Source organism: Patella vulgata, chromosome 3, assembly GCF_932274485.2.
Source record: "Patella vulgata chromosome 3, xgPatVulg1.2, whole genome shotgun sequence".
NCBI classification, from domain to species: Eukaryota; Metazoa; Mollusca; class Gastropoda; family Patellidae; genus Patella; species Patella vulgata.
In genome coordinates, this window is record NC_065881.2 from 83,691,055 (window position 1) to 83,714,935 (window position 23,881).

General features: G+C 33.6%; 1 protein-coding gene across 10 annotated transcripts in view; it reads left to right on the forward strand.

Moving 5' to 3' along the window:
- The window catches only part of LOC126816438 (uncharacterized), a 45,428-nt gene extending 22,597 nt beyond the window's left edge, over positions 1–22,831 (forward strand). For 3 of the 10 annotated variants that reach the window (XM_050542999.2, XM_056099999.1, XM_056099998.1), the window contains exons 6-12: positions 2,304–2,414; positions 3,660–3,725; positions 5,406–5,483; positions 6,909–7,114; positions 13,263–13,293; positions 19,319–19,402; positions 21,587–22,831. In XM_050542999.2, coding sequence (XP_050398956.1) covers positions 2,304–2,414; positions 3,660–3,725; positions 5,406–5,483; positions 6,909–7,114; positions 13,263–13,293; positions 19,319–19,390 — 564 coding nt within the window. In that variant the 3' untranslated portion in view covers positions 19,391–19,402; positions 21,587–22,831. Of the gene's footprint in view, positions 1–90; positions 853–2,303; positions 2,415–3,659; positions 3,726–5,405; positions 5,484–6,908; positions 7,115–13,262; positions 13,324–16,474; positions 16,494–19,318; positions 19,403–21,586 lie in introns of those variants that run through there. The other 7 variants (XM_056100001.1, XM_056100002.1, XM_050543000.2 and 4 more) reach the window with 7 other exon arrangements.
- Positions 22,832–23,881: the final 1,050 nt, after the last annotated feature.

Here is a 23,881-nt window from a genome sequence, read left to right on the forward strand (position 1 = left end):
ATTAATGTGTGCATTACCTTCAAAGTTTCCTTTGTAGATTTCATGATCTTTGACCCTATCCTTGACCTGACCTTGACCTCCCTCATACAGGTTAACTCCGAGACCCATGCATCACCTCGAGCAGCCGTGGCCTCACTACGTGCCAGAAACCGCCCACAGGCCCAGCCAGCATCAGCCAGAATAGTAAACATCCAACCCAGATCTTACTATCAACAGGTAGCATTTGTCAGATCTTCTTCTGCCCCGCCATTGGGGCGACCAGTTGTAGTTTACACAGCGGGGTCGAGGCAATCATCAGTACCGAGATCATCATCTCCATACGTCGAAAGAGCAAGATCACCAAGCATCGACGTCTATGAACGCTCACAGAGTGTCGATAGAGAATATTATTCACCATACGATTATTTATTGCGGCAACCAACAGCTGCCCGAGTAATCAGAGAGGCTAGAGAAAGAACAAGGCGCCCGTATTCTGGGCCAGACCAACGTTATTTAGTTGCCAGATACGATCGGTCAATCCGTAAAGCTCAACGCGCATTATCTCCCTTAAGATACGACTATGAGTCCGATTATATTACACCAACCAGAGTTGGCCTTTTCCACTATTTGTCGCCTACCACCTCACGTCAAGACGTCGGACAGTCCAACTATTATACTAGCTCACTAACAGCCCGTAGGCCATATCGACGATTCCGACGATCCTTGCCTTTTAATCGCAATGCACAGCCTGTTGAATTGCCATACTATGAACTAATGTATGCTCCTCGCAACTTGTATCAGAATGAAGTTTATCGGGTAGTTGAACCATTTGAGAGACCCAGGTTTTTAAAAAGAAAGCCAAGATCCCTCTATGTAAGCAGAATTGTGTCATAATCGTTCTTTTCACTAAATTTGAGCTGCTTTGAGCATTTGATTTCAGTGTTTAATTTTTTTTTTTTTTTTTTTTTTTTAAACTGACAATATGATACGTGATGCTAAAATTAAAATCCATCCTCTAACTTTGATATCATTACGCCAATTGCCTTTTCACTCATGCTTTAACCATACCTCATAAAATAAAGCACCATACTTGTCAAGATTTCTAAAATTAATACATTTATTTCTGTTTATTTTTTTTTTTTTAGCTTACTAACAAAACCCATGAAATTAAACAAATAAATATTCCTTTTTATTAATAATATTCCCCATTTGAAATAATTAGTATTCAATTCCAATTTTTTTTTTTTTTTATAATTGCTTTAAATTCCTTCATATCTTGCTACAATTCTTTTTTCTTTAGTTCAAATTTTTTTCATATTTTATTTTTAATTTTTTTTGAAAAATCAGAATTTTACCTCTTGACATGTATGGAAGAATTTCATCGTTTAGGCTTTCAATGTTTATCAACCAATCAAAAGCTTCGATTGTTGCGATTCCGTTGTTGTTTCCTTCATGTTCTGACAGTGCCTGGGACTGTATTTGGTTTTTTTTTTTTCAATTAATTTAAATGCTTTTTATCAAAAGAAAAGTTTACATTAGCTTTTTATTATTTGAAAGTCTTTGTTGTAATCTAGCACATTATTATGAATGGCTGTACACGGTCTTGTCTGTTTATTCACCAAGCATGTAATTTCATTATGAAGCAGAATCTTTAACGATTGATTTGGCTGATGCAAAAAGAAGAGAAAATATCCCTTGCCTAGCTAGCATGCCAGAAAAATGGCCGACCAAATTCGTGATGGGAAATACTTATATATATCTATATATATATTCTCTGCATGCAGAAATGATAGTAAAAGGCATGAATAACACTTATTTTAACTTCTGACTGGTTGTGGTAGGCGATAAATTATCCCCGTCAAATTTTTCACCCGTAATCGCTGGAAACATTCGTTATTCAAACTGCACTGCTGTTTTATAATATTTCACAAAATCCTTTTTTGGTTGGCCGCCTGCCTCACCCGCTGCAAGCATCCATTATTTTGTCCCATACTAATGTGGTTTTCGTTTTAATTTTGGCATTTTTTTTTTTATGACGAGCTTGACATTAAAGTTACTTCATTTGATCTCACAAAAAAAAAATGGTTGAAATAAACAAAGATTCAAACAAGTAAATATTCAATGAATTAAAAAATAAATAACAATATTAAATAGATTTATTAATTAATATCTCTAATCTGTGTAGTACGTCATCGTTAAATTTTAATTTTAACCTAAATTAAATTATCAAGAGATATCCTAATTAAATTAAACTTTAAATGCTTTCCGGGTGAGGCTAATGTGAATATTCATTTTATTGATCGTCATTTATGCTTTCAATACAGGCTGCTATAGTTGCCAGCAAACTCGAAGACGAACCGGGCACTAGACGTAGGAGAACGCCCAGATCGCAATATGCTGCCAACAAGTATCGGGCAACCCATAAAGTAGGAGAGGTAACCTCGAGCTTATGTTTGTGTCGGCTCCGTGCAAAACTCATTTTTAAACTAACACTTCTCTTATCCAATGGCTGATTAACTACTTTCTTATTTCACTAAGAGAGATGTTTTGAGCATTTTGATTGGATGAGAGAAACAATGGCTATGAGCTGAGATTTGTCTGTTGCCAGATTATTTTTCAATCATTTTAAACAATCACATCATTGTTAATTAATTAATTAATTCATACATTATTTAAACTAACAATTGTTTTTTTAGCTTCTTTTTTAAAAAAAAATGTTAAATTGCTTTAGTTTCATTTATTTAAAATATTATTGTTAGGGAAATGAATTGTAAGTATGACATATTGCTTAATGCACGTTTTTAAATATCTAAATGTATTATATATAAATCATCTATTGTTTAGAAATATCATCTGTTTGTTTTGTTATCCAGAAGTTGTTTCCAGTAAGTACGCCAATTCGCTCTAATTTTTCTAAGCTTTTGAAATTCAAATGGAGCAAAAAGGTTGTTATTCTTTTTTAAAAAAAGCTTGTCATGGAGTAAACTAGCCAGATAAATTTTACTATGTTCCGTTTTTGTTTTGTTCTGCTCCAGAATTGTGCTCCAATAAGAGTCTGAGGACTGTCATTCTAGAGCAACCAGTGTTGTTCACATTTGAATTAGAAGCCTTGAGCACATGATGACAGCTGTTACTCTGGAGCAACTGCCCTTGAAGTGTTGTTCACAATTAAAATAAGTGCCTTGAGCACATACTAACAGCCGTCACTTTAGATCAACCATCCTTGTAGTGTTGTTCACATGATGACAACTATCACTCTAGATCAACCATCTTCGTATTGTTTACATATTAAACATAAACTTATTGGAAATGATTACTGGAATGTTAAGTTATTGTTGGAAATGTTATATTTTTACTATTTTGTTTGTTTTATTCAGGATTTTGATTCCAGCTATTAATATTTTCATCCACATATTACGAACAGAATGTTACATTAATAAATGTTTCATAAATATTTTTGACATTTTGTCACATTTTGATCTGAAAAACAGGTGGAAATTTAACGTTATTTGTCTCAATTTTTAGATTCATAAAAACAAATTACAATATATGTATATCTTGACTGAAGGAAAATATTTGGCGACAGACAATTCCAGGCTCTCAGACATTCAAACATACTACGCGATTTGTTCGGCTATGTAAGAATTCGATACATCCCGCTATCCGTTTTTGTGTTTCAGAATCCACTTTATTACAGTAACCAGACCGCATCAACTGCCAGTTTGACATCATCTGGCCCAAAATCGGTATGTATACCAAAAACCACACTCGCAAAACCAATTCTCATCAATTGTTGGTCATTCTTAATAGGATGTTTTAATGCGACTCCCTTTTTGTAGTCTGTAAAGTCAATGTACCTTAATCGACGGTCCTTTTTAAAGCCAAGATATTTATTAAAAGATAAGATTCTTAATCTGTTTCATAGTCTGTTAAGTCGATGTACCTTAATCGATGGTCAATCTTAGTCTCTGATCAACATTTAAGAGATTCTGAATCTGTCGCGAACTACAATATTTGAAAGTTAAATTTCTTAAATGAAATGGGGTTTAAAGGAATGTCCGTCCGAAAAGGGTTCGGTTTTGAGATAAATTGAAATTTGCAGACGATAAAAGGATATAAACAAGTCGACGCAACTTAAAAAGTATTGAGAAAAATCTTTCGATGTACCATAATTTTTACTCAATTAAATTTTTTTAGCCTGTAATAAGCACTGAAAAATTAGATTTGTTTAAAAAAACTCAGTTTGAATCATGAACTTGTTGGTAAATGTAGCGGAGTTGTTTGATTAATCATGGGTCACCGATTGGTCGATACAGTTCAATTGGTAGGTCACCTATTGGTTGATACAGCTCAATCTGTCGGCCGCTGATTGGTCTGTACAGCTCAATCCATGGGACGCCGATTGGTCGATACAGCTCAATCCGTGAGCCATATTTTGGTCAATTTGAGAATAAGTTTTATGTTAAATGAATTAAATGAAGAATGAGTCAGACATTAAGGCCATCCATTAAGAATGATGTTACAATGTGAGACAGGGATAAGTCTCTTCACACGTATAATAATATTCCAACGTTTGGTTTGCTGTGATATTTCATCCCCGTATGAATTCAAATCAACAGTCATTCCAAGTTGTTTGCTAAATTTTTCACAAGTACTTATAAAATTATATATTTATTTTTCTCTAAACAATCATATTTGTATGTATATTACACAAATTGCACAAAGTTTTAGAGCAAATGAAAAAAGTTTGGTTTTTTGAAAAAAAAAAAAAAAATTTACATTATGTACAAAAAAAATGCAAAAATTAACAAACCATCCACCATTTTAAATAGATTGCTGTATTGATTATCAACCCTAGAGTAGTTTTTCCTTCCCTCCCTAAAAATGGTAGATACTCCAGAAAAATGTGTGCATCAGTAACGGTGGGAGGACCTGGAGAAAACCCATGAGGGTTGTCATGTACAACCGGGGAATCAAAACCACGACAGTTGACTCAATGACAGACCTTATGATGCAGCGTGCACGTGCTAACCATTCGGCAATCTAACCCCACCGATTTAATAGATTTTGCTAGTGTAGTAGATTATGTAGAAGATTTACAGATTTTTCGGATTTACAACGATGCTTGGAAGATGTTCTTTATTTCAACCATAAAGATACTGATTTGACAAATTCAAACAAAAATTGTGCCTCGGTAGTTGGAACAATGTTTCGCTTAATTTAGTTCTTGATTTGAAAAATGACGTCTTGATGAATGACAATCTATTTAATCGACTCGATAAGTTCTTCGAATTGGACTCCATCGATTTCGTAAGAAAATGTCTCTTACTGGTGAGACATCGCCCCACAAAACCCACGCCTCATCCAACACTAACCTACAGTTTACCCAGAATTAACACCACCTTCAAAATAAATATATTTTATAGCAAAAAACAACGGACAGGAAAGCTGTTCGTGATATGGACGGCAATTTCACGAAACCGAGAAACATCCTCTCTTGGCAGGTATGTATTCATCATCTGACTAACACAATCCAGTCTACACCACCAGTTTAATTACTCTGTTATCCAGTCCCTTAGCATGCTACATGTTTTCTTGTTCATATTTAGTTCGTTTCAAAGTTTTCATTTTTTATATTTTATTACATTTCGTAAAAATTGCTCTAAAGCTTAATGTCAGTTGTTCAGAAATGTTGCTTTCTTTTGTTTTTGCTAGTTTGCGATTTCGATGTTGAACTGAACAGTTAAAGAAATATGTATATAGCACTGCTGCCTTTGCTGAATTCCCTTTTCTTTATCAGGATAAAAAAAACCCCACTAATCTTTATCTAAAAAAAAAAAAAATTAAATAAACCAAATTTTAATTACATGTTAAATGTTTAAGGTTAAATTTGTGTAAATTAATTCATTTCTTTTTTCTTCAACTGTTCAGAAAATATTTCAAAATTTCTTGCGCTTTAATATTTATGCAATATTTTAGCTGCTTTGTTTTCGTTGTCGTTCAGCGAATCTTTATTTTTATTTTTTTTCTTTTATGTTAATATGAGCGTAACTTAGTGCTAATACAAATTAGATGGAGCATGGGAATAAACAAAAAATATTTTTCAATTTCTTGAATTTTCATAAAAAAAAATTAAGATTAGTTTTCTGTCATCCTTCTCTCACTTTTTTTGTTTTCTGATCTTAGTAGAAGTCACCTGAACTTATTGCAAGACATATTTTAACTTTATCATGTCTGAATGAATATATGAAAAACATGAAAAGGATTCAAAAATCGTTAATAAAAATTACAAAAATCATAAAGTTAAAATTTATCAAGGCAATATCTTCCAGATCTTTTTTAAGTAGATCTTGATATTTAGTGAAACAATTCTTTATTTCATTTTTTTAATTTAAATTTGTTTTTTCATTCCCACCATCTTTAACTGTCTTAGTACAAACTCTCTTGTCATTCAAATTATTACGAAATACATTTCATAGATTCTATATCTGGAAAAAAGACACATCTGTTTTGAAAAATTGTATTTAAATATTTTGTATTGGCTACCATCAACATTAGTCCAGCTGGTGCCGAAGTCTTAAATACCATTATTCAAATCGGCTATATTAAAAATTATATCAAAGTCTGATACTACAAAGATTTGTTCATGGACATCAAAAAAGTCTTTATATTAAAATACTTAATTTCAATATAACATATAAGATAAATTTTTAAAATGTTAAAGTATGATTTTCAATTTGTTTTTAATTTACAAGAACGGACATAAATTTTATGATTATCTATAGTTGGAAACGGGTTGTAGAATTTTTAGGAACGTTTTTAAATTTTGATTTTGAGCAAACAACAAAATATCAGATGTGTCTTTTTTTAATAATGATAAATAAAACAAATTATGAAGCCATAATGTTCACTTGCCGTTGTTATAAAAGTATCGATTAGACTCCCGAGTGCCTCCCGAGGAGGTTCTCTACCGACCAACAACTTTTAACCGAATGAGGGAACGACTCCACGAAGCCCAGGATAAAATGGACAGACATCGACAACTGTTGGATAGATATATACCTGATGAAGGAACTACCGAATCCATAGAAAGTCGTGTGAACAGAAAATTAAGTGAACTCGAGACACGCGATGCGTAAGTATTTTTAAACGTTTTTTTTTTTTTGGTTCGAGTGTGGTGGATATGTCTGGATTTATGTATCAAACCCCTTTATTTTCTGGAAAGTGGGTTTTGAAGGGATATGGTTTCAAGGAACGTGTTCTAAAGGGATGTGATTTACAGGGATTTATTTTAGAGGGATATGTTTTGGAGGGATATGATTTAAAGGGATATGTTTTGGAGGTTTAGGATTTAGAGAGATATGATTTAAAGGGATATGTTTTGTAGGTTTAGGATTTAGAGAGATATGATTTAAAGGGATATGTTTTGTAGCGATAGGATTTAGAGGGATCTGTTTTGTAGCGATGATTTAGAGGGATATGTTTCGGAGGGATATGATTTAAAGGGGTATGTTTTGGAGGAATAGGATTTAGAGGGATGCATTTTGTAGAGTGAGGTCATCTTAAAGGTATGTCTTTTGAAGGGATGTGATTTTTAAGGGATATGTTTTAAGGGGTGTGTTTTGAATATATATATGTTTTAAAGGGGCTGCTTTAGAGGGATGTGTTCAGAATGGATCTGTTTTTGAGGGATTGGTTTTGCTTTGATCTTTTTGCGTAAAAAAAAGGATCATTCTAAATTCCAAATTCCAAAATTATCTCAACATCACAGCAAAGGATTTTTGACATTCTGGTTGAAAGCTAGATTATAATTTAGAGGTTAATAATAAATCCAGAGATATCCACTTCTGTTGTGATAGAGAACAGTTAAATTTAATGGAACATCATTATCACAAAGTTTCTACTAAAAACAAAAATCTGAATGGAATATTTATCCACACTTTCAGTGTCAAGCATCAACATTTGAATAATTTGATCATTGTTTGAATAATTGGATCATTATTGGAACAAATGGATCATTTTTTGAATGACTAATTGGGTCTTTATTTGAATAAATGGTTTATTATTTGAACATTTGAGCAACATTGAATAACCTTAGCATTATTTAAATATTTGCTCGGCATATGAATAATAGTCTGGCCTTTGAATAATTGATGACCATCTGAATAAGTAATGGAAAATAGTTGAAATTTTGTGAATTTTGATAGTCCAGAGGATTTTGATGACTCAGACTGTACATGTATATTGTAAAACATATTCTGATTGGTGTAAAATACTGTCTCTCTATGTAAAGACTGACAATAGTCCCAATGATCCAGTCATCTCAGATACAAGTCACTGTTGAATTTGAATTCTTACTGGTGAAACTAGATTATCCGCTGATGAAAAGCAAGTTGATCGTTCATTGACTAGTAATAGGGAGACGTTAATGCATTGGTCACCCGTATGATTATTTAGATTCGTTTTATCATTTCTTAGAACTCAGTCAATCATGTGTCCAATCGGCCAGTCTCTTTTAATCAGACAGAATTTTTACACCAATCAGATATATTTTTGAAGTAAATTATAAAGGGGATGCAACAATTCAAAAGATTGAAATAGATTTATTAAGTTATATTGATAAAAAATTCTAAATTGACCACACAAATTTTATTACTTTTAAATAATTTCTGTTGCACCCCCTGTTTTAATCATTGTTATGATGTTTCTTATGAATTATATTATGCATGTCTATATTTGGAGTTTTATTTGTATTTGATTTTTTTGAAAGATATTATTTGGTATTTTTGAAAAATATTATTTGATATTTTTGAAAGATACTACTTGATATTTTTAAAAAATATTATTTGATATTTTTAAAAAATATTATTTGATATTTTTTAAAAAATATTATTTGATATTTTTTAAAAAATATTATTTGATATTTTTGAAAAATATTATTTGATATATTTGAAAAATATTATTTGATATTTTTGAAAATATTATTTGGTATTTTTGAAAGATGCTATTTGATATTTTTGAAAGAAAAAATTTGAATGCTAAAATCTTTAATTTTCTTCTTATGTATTTTCAAAATATTTTTTTTTCTTTTGATGATTTATTTTTCAAGATTTCTCTTCTTCCTTTAACAAATAGATCTAGTTATTTTATAAAATATTAACAAATCTTTTGAAATTTTTTAGTAGATTTTCATTTGTAGATTTTCTATCTTTTTCTTTTGACGTTTTGTTTTCAAGATTTCCCTTCTTTAATTAACAAATAGATCTAGTTATTTTATAAAATATTAACAAATCTTTTGTAGATTTTCTTTTGTAGATTTTCTTCTTTTTTCTTGTTAGATAATTGCACATCCTCTCAAATTTGATTTTCCCCTAAAATTTATTTTCTTCAAATAGATTAGTTTACAACTTTTATGTTTATAAAATTGGGATTTTCGTTTTGATGTGGAATACAATGGTATATATTTGATTGATGTGACAATTATTTTAGAAAATCTACAGAATTTGATAAACAAAAAACAGATTCCTCGTTTTGTCTGTGCTGTTATATTTATCCCAATCCCCCACTTCATGGTTGCCCAATCCCCGAATCCTCTGTCCCTCCATCCCCTCAATTCCCCAATCCCGGTTGCCAAATCAATTATTTTAGAAAATCTACAAAAATCAGATTCCTGGTTTTGTCTGTGCTCTTATATTTATCCCAATGGTTGCCCAATTCCCCAATCCTCTGTCCCTCAATCCCTACAATTCCCCATTGACGGTGGCCAAATCCATAATCCTCCGGCCGCAAATTCCCCTGTCCCCTATTGATACACATCAGATAAATATATAACAAAAAAATAAACAATACAATTTAAACCATAAAAATGAAATACCGTGAAATATTACGCCTGTATTCTAAATAAGTAATGTGTTGTATACAAAAAACCCAACCACAACCCAAAAGATATTAAATTTTTTAAATTAAAGTAGCTATTAAGTGATTACATTATAATATGCATTGCGACCCATTTGTGTCAATTTCTAGGTCCCAAATATTAGCGATTTATCTCCATTAACAAAGCGCATGTACAAGTATTGTAATATACTATTCAAAAAAAGTAGGGGATATTGGATTTTTAAGTGTTATTAAAGTCACCTAATGAAACTGACGAAGAAACAAATGACAAAATGAAATGAAGTTCACATTCATCGATTTATTCCAAATGATCGTTAGACTAAGTAAGGCACAGATTGACCATTATAAGGGTAAAATGATACCCGGGGTCAAACAGCAAAGTTACCACAGCATCACAACCAAGTCAGTAACGGGTAAATCCTCCTCTGTTTGCCAAACAAGCATTGATCCGACGTGACATACTCCTAATGAGACGTCTAAGGTCATTTTGGTCCAGATTGTCCCATTCTTGTGGCAACGCAGCAGCAAGTTCTTGGACATTGGCAGGACGTTGTTGACGTTGACGTAACCTCTGTCCAAGCATGTCCCAGACATGCTCGATGGGGGAGAGGTCGGGACTCAGTGCTGGCCAAGGTAATGTGGTGATGTTCTGTTGTTGGAGGTAACCTGTAACGATCCTGGCCCTGTGACATCTTGCGTTGTCATCCTGGAAGATGAAACGGCGGCCATGACGTCGTGCGAACGGCACAACATGGACTGCCAAGATGTTGTCCCGGTAGTACTGGCCTGTAACACGCCCTGCAACAACATGTAAAGCCGTTCTTCCAGCAACAGTGATGCCTCCCCACACCATAACAGAACCACCCCCAAATCGATCATGTCTCATGACGTTAACGTCTTGGAAGCGCTCGTTTCGACGACGCCACACCCTCCTACGTCTGTCCAAAAAATCAACAGTGAACCTTGACTCATCTGAAAACATCACATTGCTCCAGCGTCGATTATCCCAGTGTTGACGATCCCTACACCAACGACGTCTTGCCTGAATGTGATGATCTCTCAAACAAGGGATCACGCGAGGACGTCGGGCGCGAAGGTGACCCCTATGCAGTCGATTCCGAATCGTCTGGCCACTCACTCTCACACCAGTGTCTGTTTGAAGACGAGCGCTGATCTGATTTGCTGTGATGACACGATTTCTCAAGGCCAAGGTACGGATAAATCGATCCTGGGCTTGAGTTGTCGCCCTTGGTCGACCTGAGCGTGGTCTGTCCTGTACAGATTGTGTATCACGGTATCTGGACCATAGCCTGCTTATGACAGACTGAGAAACATTCATCGTCCGCGCCACAACCGCCTGTGTTGTGCCGATCTGTAGCATGCCAAGGGCACGTAACTTTTCATTTTGGGTAAGCCGACGCATATCAAAATTTGTTTTCTGGTCACTAAAACAATTAAACTGATGTTTCCACCCTGGAATTCAATGCCACAATGACTGTAACATTCAAAGTCAGAGTCGTGCAAATCTTGGGTTGGACCCCCATGATGATCCCAAGCATCACCTGCATTCCATGCGGTAGCTATTGGTGCGTTTGGGCGTCACATGTAACTGGAAATGTTTCTTCTGTTAGGTTCTATAGTGACTTTTTTCGTAGTCATTTGCATATTTTAGTATTATGCCCCCAAAATCAAATATCCCCTACTTTTTTTGAATAGTATAGGTTGTTGTGTGTATGGACTATATACAGTACAGAGTTTCATAAAGATATCTTAAGCAGTTTGTGAGATATTCTCTAGAATTGAAGGAACCATTTCAATATGCCTCCCTTAATTGTGTTTGTAGCAAGATAATAAAATAATTAAAATAACAGATATTGAAGGAAAATATGAGTTGTGATTCTTTTTCACCTAATATCAACTTTGCCTAGGTAATTGGCCATAGCACAAACGAAAACACACATTACTCAGCAGCTTCTCCATTTCCACGAATCAGGTAATTTATATCTCTTCCACATCAGCCCGACACACTTCCTTAAAATGCAGTGTCGGCTTAAATATCAACGTACATACCTACATGGCCCATTGCCAGGTAGATAATAGTAGAAGGCACTAGTAATACAATATGAGTTCTGGTTGCCATAGCAACGTGCGAGGAATACCTGCCCATAAGCTGATTTGATTAGGTGCCAAATAATCTGCATTCTTGTCGGTTCTCATAGGTAGAAGAGTGAAACACAGAAAACATGTTCCTGTTACAATGTTTAATGTCTTGTCTTTCATTGCCTCTGATTAGAAATAGGATAAGAAAAAAAATATATTTATTCTTTTTCAAGATAAAAGATTGCCAAGTATTATATTGCCCTATTTATATATATAAAAATATAACAAATATTGAAATAGGTTGCCAAAAAAGATATAATATTGTAAGTATAAGTAAATTATATATGTCACACATTGCAATAATTTGTTAAAGAGCTAAATCTGCCTATTGCAGATCTTTCTTTAGGTCTGAAATGTTATATAAACTATTAATTAGACATTTATTAACATGAAAAGACCATAATCAACTCTCGATGGCATCGGATACTCAGGATTTTAACTAGATTAGAAAGCTTTACCATTTAAAAATTTAATTTAAAAATGGGAAAGCGAGGCAAAGCCTCGAATATACCAGTACACTGGTTACCACAGTGCATACATCTTGTCAAAAATACAAACAGTAATAACTTGGCTCAGAATGGAGTAATTTGAATGAAATTTTCAATATTTTCATTTCACATTATCTATTTTCAAGCTATTATTTGCAAGAATGGTTGGCTCTTTATCTAAATCTTTAAATATTATACAATCCTTACTCTTCTGTGTACAGGTATTCATTTCACCCATATAGAACTTCAACAAACTATTTTTAAAAACAATATTTTATTCAACCTAGTCCTCAATGTGTGGGTTCCATGGTTTATTCAGCCCAGTCCCTAATTTGTGGGTTCTATGGTTTATTCAACCCAGTCCCTAATTTGTGGGTTCTATGGTTTATTCAACCCAGTTCCTTATTTGTGAGGCCCTGGGGCCTGTTTCATGAAATTTTAACTAAGATAAAATCTAAATTTTAGTAATTTGATTGGATAATATTAGATTGATTTTAGTGCTTAGCCAATCAAAATTGAAGTATCTACTAAAATTTAGATTTTATCTTTAGTTAAGATTTCCAGAAACAGGGCCCTGGATCCAAACATGTGAGTTTGGTGTTTATTGCTATTCCCCAATTTTTTCTGTCCAGTCCCCAATTTATTCAGTCCAGTCCCCAATTTGTGAGTCCCAAGCTTTATTCTGCCTGGTCTTTGTGCATCTTGCTTTAACATGGAGAATTTTTTTCTGATTTCAAGTTTTTTCAGGTCTGGTGGAGGCCAATCTTCGGTAGGCTCATATACACCTTTTGATTATTACGTAAGTTTGCTGCATGGCTATTAACTAACCCTTACTTTTCGTACTTTTTAAGATTAAGGGAAATTTTTATAAAAACTTTATTTAAAACCCTTTACATTGGGGTAAATTTTATAAAAACTTTATTTAAAACCCCTCAATTTAGGAAAAAAATTATAAAAACTTTATTTAAAACACGCAAAATAGAGGAAATTTTATAAACAGTTTTTTATAAACCGTTTAAAATAGAGGAAATTCTATAAAAAAGTGTTTTTTTTAAAAAACCCAAATAGGGGATATTTTATAAAATTCAGATACTTGTTTTAATAAGTTAAGTCTAAATCACCCATTATTATTTTAGCAAAGTCAATATAAAATAAATTAATTATTAAATTCTAAATATTTTTTTTAATTCATTGTATAATTTATCACATGGTAGTAATTATAAAATTGATATTTTTTTTTTAAAACAATATTTTATTCAGAAATTGAAAGGGATTGAGGAACGGGCATAGCCTATATGACCTCCACTCCATTGATATTCTGAATCGTGACATGTTTTGATTTGATAAATAAGATTATTCGACGAATATAATGGCATATATTTTTAGTCTTTGACAAATCTCAAAGACAACAAATACTGAACATGTCATTTCCTTAGATCATTAAACAAATAGAAATAATTTTGGTTTCAAATGAACATAAACAGAAATGATTTTATAAATTTTATTTCTACTAAACATCAAAAAGAAATAATTTGTAGAAGTAATATATACTATTCAAAAAAAGTAGGGGATATTTGATTTTGGGGGCATAATACTAAATTATGCAAATGACTACGAAAAACGTCACTATAGAACCTAACAGAAGAAACATTTCCAGTTACATGTGACGCCCAAACGCACCAATAGCTACCGCATGGAATGCAGGTGATGCTTGGGATCATCATGGGGGTCCAACCCAAGATTTTCACGACTCTGACTTTGAATGTTACAGTCATTGTGGCATTGAATTCCAAGGTGGAAACATCAGTTTAATTGTTTTAGTGACCAGAAAACAAATTTTGATATGCGTCGGCTTACCCAAAATGAAAGGTTACGTGCCCTTGGCATGCTACAGATCGGCACAACACAGGCGGTTGTGGCGCGGACGATGAATGTTTATCAGTCTGTCATAAGCAGGCTATGGTCCAGATACCGTGATACACAATCTGTACAGGACAGACCACGCTCAGGTCGACCAAGGGCGACAACTCAAGCCCAGGATCGATTTATCCGTACCTTGGCCTTGAGAAATCGTGTCATCACAGCAAATCAGATCAGCGCTCGTCTTCAAACAGACACTGGTGTGAGAGTGAGTGGCCAGACGATTCGGAATCGACTGCATAGGGGTCACCTTCGCGCCCGACGTCCTCGCGTGATCCCTTGTTTGAGAGATCATCACATTCAGGCAAGACGTCGTTGGTGTAGGGATCGTCAACACTGGGATAATCGACGCTGGAGCAATGTGATGTTTTCAGATGAGTCAAGGTTCACTGTTGATTTTTTGGACAGACGTAGGAGGGTGTGGCGTCGTCGAAACGAGCGCTTCCAAGACGTTAACGTCATCAGCCATGATCGATTTGGGGGTGGTTCTGTTATGGTGTGGGGAGGCATCACTGTTGCTGGAAGAACGGCTTTACATGTTGTTGCAGGGCGTGTTACAGGCCAGTACTACCGGGACAACATCTTGGCAGTCCATGTTGTGCCGTTCGCACGACGTCATGGCCGCCGTTTCATCTTCCAGGATGACAACGCAAGATGTCACAGGGCCAGGATCGTTACAGGTTACCTCCAACAACAGAACATCACCACATTACCTTGGCCAGCACTGAGTCCCGACCTCTCCCCCATCGAGCATGTCTGGGACATGCTTGGACAGAGGTTACGTCAACGTCAACAACGTCCTGCCAATGTCCAAGAACTTGCTGCTGCGTTGCAACAGGAATGGGACAATCTGGACCAAAATGACCTTAGACGTCTCATTAGGAGTATGCCACGTCGGATCAATGCTTGTTTGGCAAACAGAGGAGGATTTACCCGTTACTGACTTGGTTGTGATGCTGTGGTAACTTTGCTGTTTGACCCCGGGTATCATTTTACCCTTATAATGGTCAGTCTGTGCCTTACTTAGTCTAACGATCATTTGGAATAAATCGATGAATGTGAACTTCATTTCATTTTGTCATTTGTTTCTTCGTCAGTTTCATTAGGTGACTTTAATAACACTTACAAATCAAATATCCCCTACTTTTTTTGAATAGTATATATATCTTAGATCTGGGTTTTTTTAAAATAAAATTTCAGAGGTTTCTTAAATTTTATTGGAATTTCTAATGAATTTGAAACATATAGTATATAAACATATATTACTATTTATATTCTAATGTATATCCTAAAATCTGGATGGTAAAAATACTTATATTCACAGTAAATGTAAATGCTAGGGAATACGATTCAAATCTTTTAAGTTGGAATTAATAAACAAAATAAAAATTAGATTTATTCTTACGTAAAATTTAAAATCTTTTATCAATTATGGACTCAAATCTACAAATGTAAAAAATAATTCGCTTTTGTTCTGCAGTATCCATATAGATATGTAACTTAAAGGCTTCAAATTTTAATTTTTTATAGATATGTTACTTAGCAATGCTGTTATTATTGCTTTATATTATTTAATTTATATAAAAAAACAAAACAATTGTATTTGCTTATCTTTGTATTATTATATGCTTATGTCAGTTGTTCGTTATGTGAATGCAGTTTTCAGAGGAGAATCGAAATAAGTGTAAAATGGATCTTAAAAATTTAAATAAAAGTAAAATCTAATGGAAATAATCAGGGATATTTCTTAATTGAATACTAGAGACAATATCATAAGATTTAAAATTTCTCAAAATTTCTGTTAATTCCAAGTAAATTCATCCCTTAAAATCTGTAAATTCGGTCAAATCATTTATATATAAGGGTGGGCATATGTCATATTATACATATTTCACATTTTAAATTACACAAATAAAAAAAAATCCAAAAAAAAAAAAATCATTTCATTGGAATTACATATCGATGCCACTTGATATAACTGGGTTAGTACAGTTTATTGGGAGTATTCTTAATAATAATTTATTTAATAGCTTACATAGGATACAATAGGTAAAGAAATATATGAGCTAAATTAATATTTGCATGCTCTATGCACAATCAGTTTCATTGTATCTAGACTAAAATATCGGAGTAAGTAAGATATTCTGTAGATTCTGTTTTTCTTAACGCTATTATTGTTCTTTGTTTTCTTTTTTTTGTTAATTTTCTATCGTGGGCTGTAATCTTTTATTATATATATTGAAGCTCTGCAATTAATCGTTATTTGTTTCTAATCTATTTCTGCACTCTTTATTAATATTTTATATCTTTGATATTCAAAGATGGACATACACTATTTGTATTTTACTTGTTTTCATTCTGAAATGAAATAAAATGAAATGGGGTTTAACGTCCTACTGTTCTGCTCTGACTGGGCTAATGAACAAGGGGCAGTGTGCTATGAGGGAAATTTTGCCTATTCTGGTTTTGAATTCCATCTGCCAAGGGCTCTTTTACATGCATGCCAATGTGTACACGGAACCTTGGTTTTTCATCCCATCTGAACAGCTATATGAAGGGACAAGGCTCTGACAAGGGGGAATCACAATGGAAAATCCCAATGAACTTTCTTGGCGATCACCGGGATAGAACATGGGACCTCCAGGCTAGCGGGCCATCGTCTTACTCACTGATCCACTGTAGCTCCCTCTGAAACAATGAAACCTGTTCTATAAATTATGATTTTTACAACCTTTCAAGTTTGATTCATTGAGTCGAGTGACGTGGTGTCGATCCCAGGCTTTAGCTGTGGGTTTTCACCTTAGGACCTCCGCTTTCTTTCTCCACTGCCAAAGACCCCAACTTGCCAAAAAATTATTGAAATAAATATGTATTGTATATTAAGTAACCCCATTTAGGTTATGGACGATAAATCCCAGCTCTTTTAAATCAAGGAAGGGAGGTTGGGTGGTTGAATAGGTTAACGCGTGTAAGGTCTGTCATTGAGTCAGGTGGCATGGTTTCAATACCCAATTAGTATGTGCAAGTGAATTATTGAAATAAAATTGAACCATTATGTTAGTCCAAAAATGACCTAGTTTGTGTCGAGTGAACATTAAACCCCATTTGTCTCAATCTCTTTTAAATCAAATCAATTGCGATTGGTTCGTATCAATATGAGTACGAGGTGTATGTTCATCGATGTATATATTCAAATTGAAAGAAGTTTGTTCACATCCGCGGTCTTATTTATGGATTAGGTTTGGACAGTAATAGTGGGAGGTCACATCAGGGGTCATACGGTCGGCTTTTGACCCTATGACATCAGACATTTGATTAACCAATCAGCGTTGATGTTTCTTGTGGGTTACCCGCAGTTCCATGCACCTCACGTCAAAAACTCGCCCTAACACCTAACAGGCCGTTTCATTAGCTAATCCCTCACATCATCTAGAACGCAGGTTATATAACAACTCTTCCAGATTCTAGTGTATTAAAGCCCTGCGCACAAGTGAAACATCAAACCATATGTTAATCTCGAATTGAACTTTTATTGGGTTGCCCTTAAATATATCTCGAAGACTCGCTTTTTTGCTATGGATGTAATTTTTGTAGCCATATATTGTGAACAAACTTTTTTTTATATTTTCTCAGTTTATTTTCATGTTTAACACAATTATGAATTTCTCTAAATAATATAAATTTCACTTTGAAATTTCATTTTTAATTTTTAAAAAATAAAAAAGATTTTTAAAATTTTTTTAAAGATTAATTTTTCGGTCTTTAATAATTGCATGCAGTAGAATAACTACATTTTGAGTAGAAATTTTTTATATTCTTTTAACAAAAAATATAAGGTACAGAAAAAATTTGAAAATAGAAATTGTTAAAATTTTGATCGATTAAAGATGAAATTATATATTTTGTAAATTTGGAAATTTTATTTGAATATTTTATGTAATTTGATGTAATATTGATGATGTTTTATGTCCATTGTTTTTATACTCAAAATATACAGGTAAATCAATAATTACTTACCTGAGATATACAGGTGAATCAATTTACTTACCTGAAATATCTGTAACAAAAATAAAAAATATGGTTTTTGGTTTCGTTTCCCTACTGCAAGAGAAAATGAAATGGTGTTTAACATCCTACTGTTCTGCTCTGACAGGGATAATGTAGACGGGCTAACGCCATACAGTGTGCCACGAGGGAAATTTTACCCGGATAGAGTTTCTTTCTATTCAGCATGGCAAACGAGTAAACTGGTGAACCTTGCAATTTTATCCCTTCCGAACAAAGCTAGATAGTCATCCTTTCCAGGTCCTCCATCCTGCACTACTGACAACGGGGAAATCAGGCTGAAAAATCATGAGAGACTGTCTCTCTCAAAACCAGGATCGAACCCACGACCTCCTAGCTATAGTCAGCGAGGAAGAGAAAACAACTCACATTTATAACCTAACAGGAAAAAAAACTATGAAACAAAAATCCAACATACATCGACTAAGTATTCGTGAACGTTGTGCACTCCATGAATTACATCATTATATTGCTGCACACTCCTTGATATATTTTTTCACTCTGGCTATTATAAAACTGGAGTTCGGGAAAGTTTCCTGTAGACTAACTTTTAAGTCAAAGAACATTTACAAACTGAACAGTTGTCAAAACATTTGTATAAATTATACTGCTTCATTGACCACCTGAAAAGAGTTATTCCCCTTGGCACACCATTGTGAAGAAGAAGAATAGAAAATGACTGTACATAAATAAGTGTCTATTTCTCAATTTGCCTGTTTATTTTGAGTATGAATATTTTGTTAATCATTTTATGTGTCATGTTTCATCTAAACAAATTTGGGTACTAAATCGTTAATTTCCCTTCCCAGGGACCAAATGGGCCACCAATTTCCGAAACCAGAAGACGCATCCGCAGGGTGCTCAATGGTACCAGACGTTAATTAACAGGGAGGGTACGTATCCCTCATATATTTTATATCCTACCGTGTCGTAAACCTTTATATCACTGGACGTTCTTAACCCAAAAAGTCTTTTGCATCCAGTCTCTTTCAATCAGTCCCAAATCCTATAGGCCTACAGCACTGGATGTTCCTACCTTTGCATCATAGTCTCTATCAATGAGTCACATTAGGTATCTTTTGGTTTGTTCACCTTAGTTAGTCATGATTTTCTGAGTTTTAGATCCATTTTTCATCATTCATGTAGATAACCTTCATTTGACCTTTTAGGGGTGAGATGTTGAACCTCCTGACATCCCCAACACATAAAATGTCTTATCTTAAAAAAAAACTTTTTAGAATTTTAATTTTCTTGGTATCTTTTGAGTGTTTCACAACTTATCTTCTCTTTTATATTCAGAAACAACGTATTTTCTAGATGTTATCCCAATTTTTTTAATGTTTACACCGATCTGACTTTTTATTATAAAATCACACTTTCTATTTACAAATCAATTCCAAAATGGCAGCAAATAAATCCCAACCTTTTGTTCTGTTCTGTTGAATCAACGAGGGCAGACATCCTGAGTTGTGTTTTCAGACATGACGTGGTTAAAAACCAAACTGGATAAGTAAACCCCTGAGTTGAGTAAACCTCTGATGAGTTGAATAAGTAGATCTATGACTTGAGTAGGTAAACCTCTGACTTGAGTAAGTAAACTTTGGTAAACCTATGACTTGAGTAGGCAAACCTCTAACTTTGGAGTAGGTACCCGTCTGATTTGAGTAGGCAAACCTCTCACTCAAGCGTAAATAGACATCTGAATTGTGTAGTTAAACCTCTGAATTGAGTAACACATCTGATTTGAGTAGGCAAACCTCTCACTCAAGAGTAAGTACACATCTGACTTGAGTAGATAAACCTCTGAATTGAGTAGGTAAACCTCTGAATTGAGTAGGTAAACCTCTGAATTGAATAGGTAACTTGAGTAGGTAAACCTCCGACTTTGGAATAGGTATACATCTTTTTTGAGTAGGAAACCCTCTCACTCAGGAGTAAGTACACATCTGACTTGAGTAGATAAACCTCTGAATTGAATAGGTAACTTGAGTAGGTAAACCTCTCAATGAGTAAGTACACATCTGACTTGAGTAGATAAACCTCTGAGTTTCGGTTTTTTTTTTTTACTCTGGCAGGTAAACCTCAGAGTTGTGCGGGGAAAATGTTAGTGTAAATATCAAGGAAGAAATATTCTGGCTAGTTACCAATCTTCCCACGAATTTCTCCATTTAAACTATCCATGTAAATTCATGTTACCATGGATATAGGTGACGTGACATAATTTAAAAATATTCTTCAGCGTTTCTAATTTCCAACCTTCCCACAAATCTCCTCCATGGAACTATATTTGCTGTGAGTAGACTAGATATCGAGTGTTTGATATTTCGAGTGTAGTATCTCTTTATCTCTCTCTTCATCATTTCATCCCTTTAATATTATCTTTTTTTCAGCTCAAATATTTTTTTTTTAATATAAAAATAATTTTGATATAAATGTCATGTTTTAGTTCTTTTACAGAGATTTCTTTTTTATTTGAAGAACAAGATTACCATGGTAACAAAAACAAAAATCAAAACATGTGGCTCTAAATATTTTGTTTTATTTCAATAAAAAAAAAAAAAATTAATTTATTCAAAATAAAAACAATATTTCATTGTTTTTGTATTTTTTTGGAAGATAAGAAATTCTGTGCTTTGTATTTTCATGTTAATCGTATTCACATGCTTGCTATTCTACTTTCGCTTTGTCGCTTTTTTTTTTTTCACTGTTGAAAACACCAACACATTTGCAAAATGTATTTTTATTTTCTTCTAAGCCAGCTTTTAAAAAAAATTTACTAAAAAAAAATTGTTATTTTTTTAATTTTTTACTTATTATTTTTTTAAGATATTGTTACCATGGAAACTGCCATTTTCCTTTTTTTTGTCTAAAGAATATTTCATAAAATTTGTTGATAATATATGTTGAAATTTAATTTTCTACATTTTTGTTAAATTTTATAATAGAATTATTTTTAAAAAAATATGTCATATAGCTGAAAATGCTTGCTATCGCTAAATGTAATTAAAAACTAAGATTATATATGAAAATATTTAAAATTATTAATGTTTCGACGTTTTCCTCTTTGTATATTTCAGAGATATTAAATAAGAAGGGGAGAAGATGATGCTACGATAGCTGGCCGCCATACAACGACGGTTTAGAGCAGCCTAACGCTATTTTCACGTTTAAAGTTCGAAGCTGAAGAGCTCGCCTTAAGTTCAACTATTGTTCAATGTAAAGCTTATTATCAATATATATGTAGCAAATATCTTTAATGTCCATTAAAAGTGTACGAATATGATGTTGTCTTCTCCGAACTTCAGTTTCTCCTCTTCTTACAACGATCTTGTTAAAAACTTTTGGTCTCTTCTTTCGAGTTAATTTTTTGTAATTTTTAAAAATCCAGAATTATAAACGAAGAAACCAAAACTCATCGGTGAGATTGTAAATTTAATTCAAGTATTTTTAAAAAATTATCGTGTGTGGCGATGTATGAGAATTTTAAAACCATCCCTGTAGCTAAAATACCTTCGTAGGTTGTGATGATGATTTAGTGTTGGATTCCGCCCAATTAAATTACAGGCCTTTATATGGTCGTCCTTAACAACAATCACATGACATGGTCATAGGATTGACTCAACCACTGCCATTTTTTTTTAACAAAAAAAAAATAAATGTGTGATTTTTTAGATGTTTATTTTGAAATTGTATGAAACATTTTGAAGGAAGATCAGAATTTTATATCAGGTTTATGTCTAGGATTTATTTAAAACATTTTGATAATATCTATGTAAATTTTAACAAAACATTACTAAAACAAAATAAGGGTCGTATCTGTTTATTTATTGTAAATATAGTATTATTATTTGTCTACTTTTTTTGTCTTCTGGGTAAAAACGTAAGATTTACAAAACTGGGACAAAACTTGCACATCGGAAAAAAAAATTTCTTAGACGTATAAAATTTAAGATTTCTGTCTTATCGTTAATTTCTGTGTACATGTATATATTTATATCAATGAAATTTTATTTATTTGTGTAAGATATTATTATTGTGTTAAATCTATACTCTTTCTATCTTATGTTAAAAGCTGAATTAATCTATTTAACTCGAAGCCTCGGGAGAAAAATTATTAATTTATTTGAAGGGCTATGTGCAATGTTTGTAGCCGTTACGGTTAATCCCAGCTCTATTTTCAATTTTCCTGGCTTTTATAAAGAATTTGCGGTTTGTTTTGTTTACGAAGGTCAGAAGGGCAAGCATCTAGATTATTTCTGCCCTTAGTGAGCAGTTTCTGGCCTAAATACAAGATTGCGTTCAAATAAAATTGTCATCTTGCATATTATCGTCTCTGTTGTTTGTTCAAAATAAAATGAAATGAAATGGGGTTTAACGTCCTACTGTTCTGCTCCGACTGGGCTAATGAAGAGGGGCTCAAGCCGTGGCACCGCAGCTTACTCTTATATTGAATTCCAAATGCCAAGGATTCTTTTACGTGCACACCAATGTGGACACGGTACCTCGTTTTTTTTGTCCTATCCAAACGACTATACATTGTCCCTTGCCAGGCCATCTGTCCTGTACCACTGACAAGGGGGAACCACACCGGAAAATCCCAATGAACTTTCTCGGCCAATGCAGGGATTGTACATATTGTGACCTCCCTGTTAGCGAGCCAACGTCTTACTCATGGGGACTTAACTAAAATATTTTTAAGAATCAGAATTTTCATTGGCCAAGAGTTAAAATCAAAGCATGGTTATTAGCTTAGCCAATGGAAAGGTTTCATTCTGAAAATGTTTTAGTTTATTTTAAGAATCAGAATTTTCATTGGCCAAGAGTTAAAATCATAGCATGGTTATTAGCTTAGCCAATGGAAAGGTTTCATTCTGAAAATGTTTTAGTTTATTATAGTTAAAACTATAAAGAGAGAGAGAAATGGGGTTTAACGTCCACTCAATACAAACTAGGTCATTTTGGGACTAACATATGGTTCAATTTTATTTTAACAATTCAAGTGCGTAGGGGTCTTTAGCAGTGGGAGGATACCAAAGGATCCAGAGGAAACCCTACTCCTTCTCATGTACAACCGGGTTATCAAAACCACCACAATTGACTCAATGACAGACCCTATGATGCAATACTCACGTATTAAACCATTCGGCCAACCAACCCCTACCCATTAAAACTATAACTGGATAAGGAAATTTAATCAAGTGGAGTTTAATATCCTCCTGTTCTGAACCAGCTGGGTTAATAAAGATGGGTACACACCAATGAGGGAAACTTCTGCTCTTGACTTAAACTTCCATCTGTCGAGGGATCTTTATACAAAGGAACTCTGCTTTTTGTGTCCCATCCGAATGACTTGTCTTATCTGGGTCCAAGGG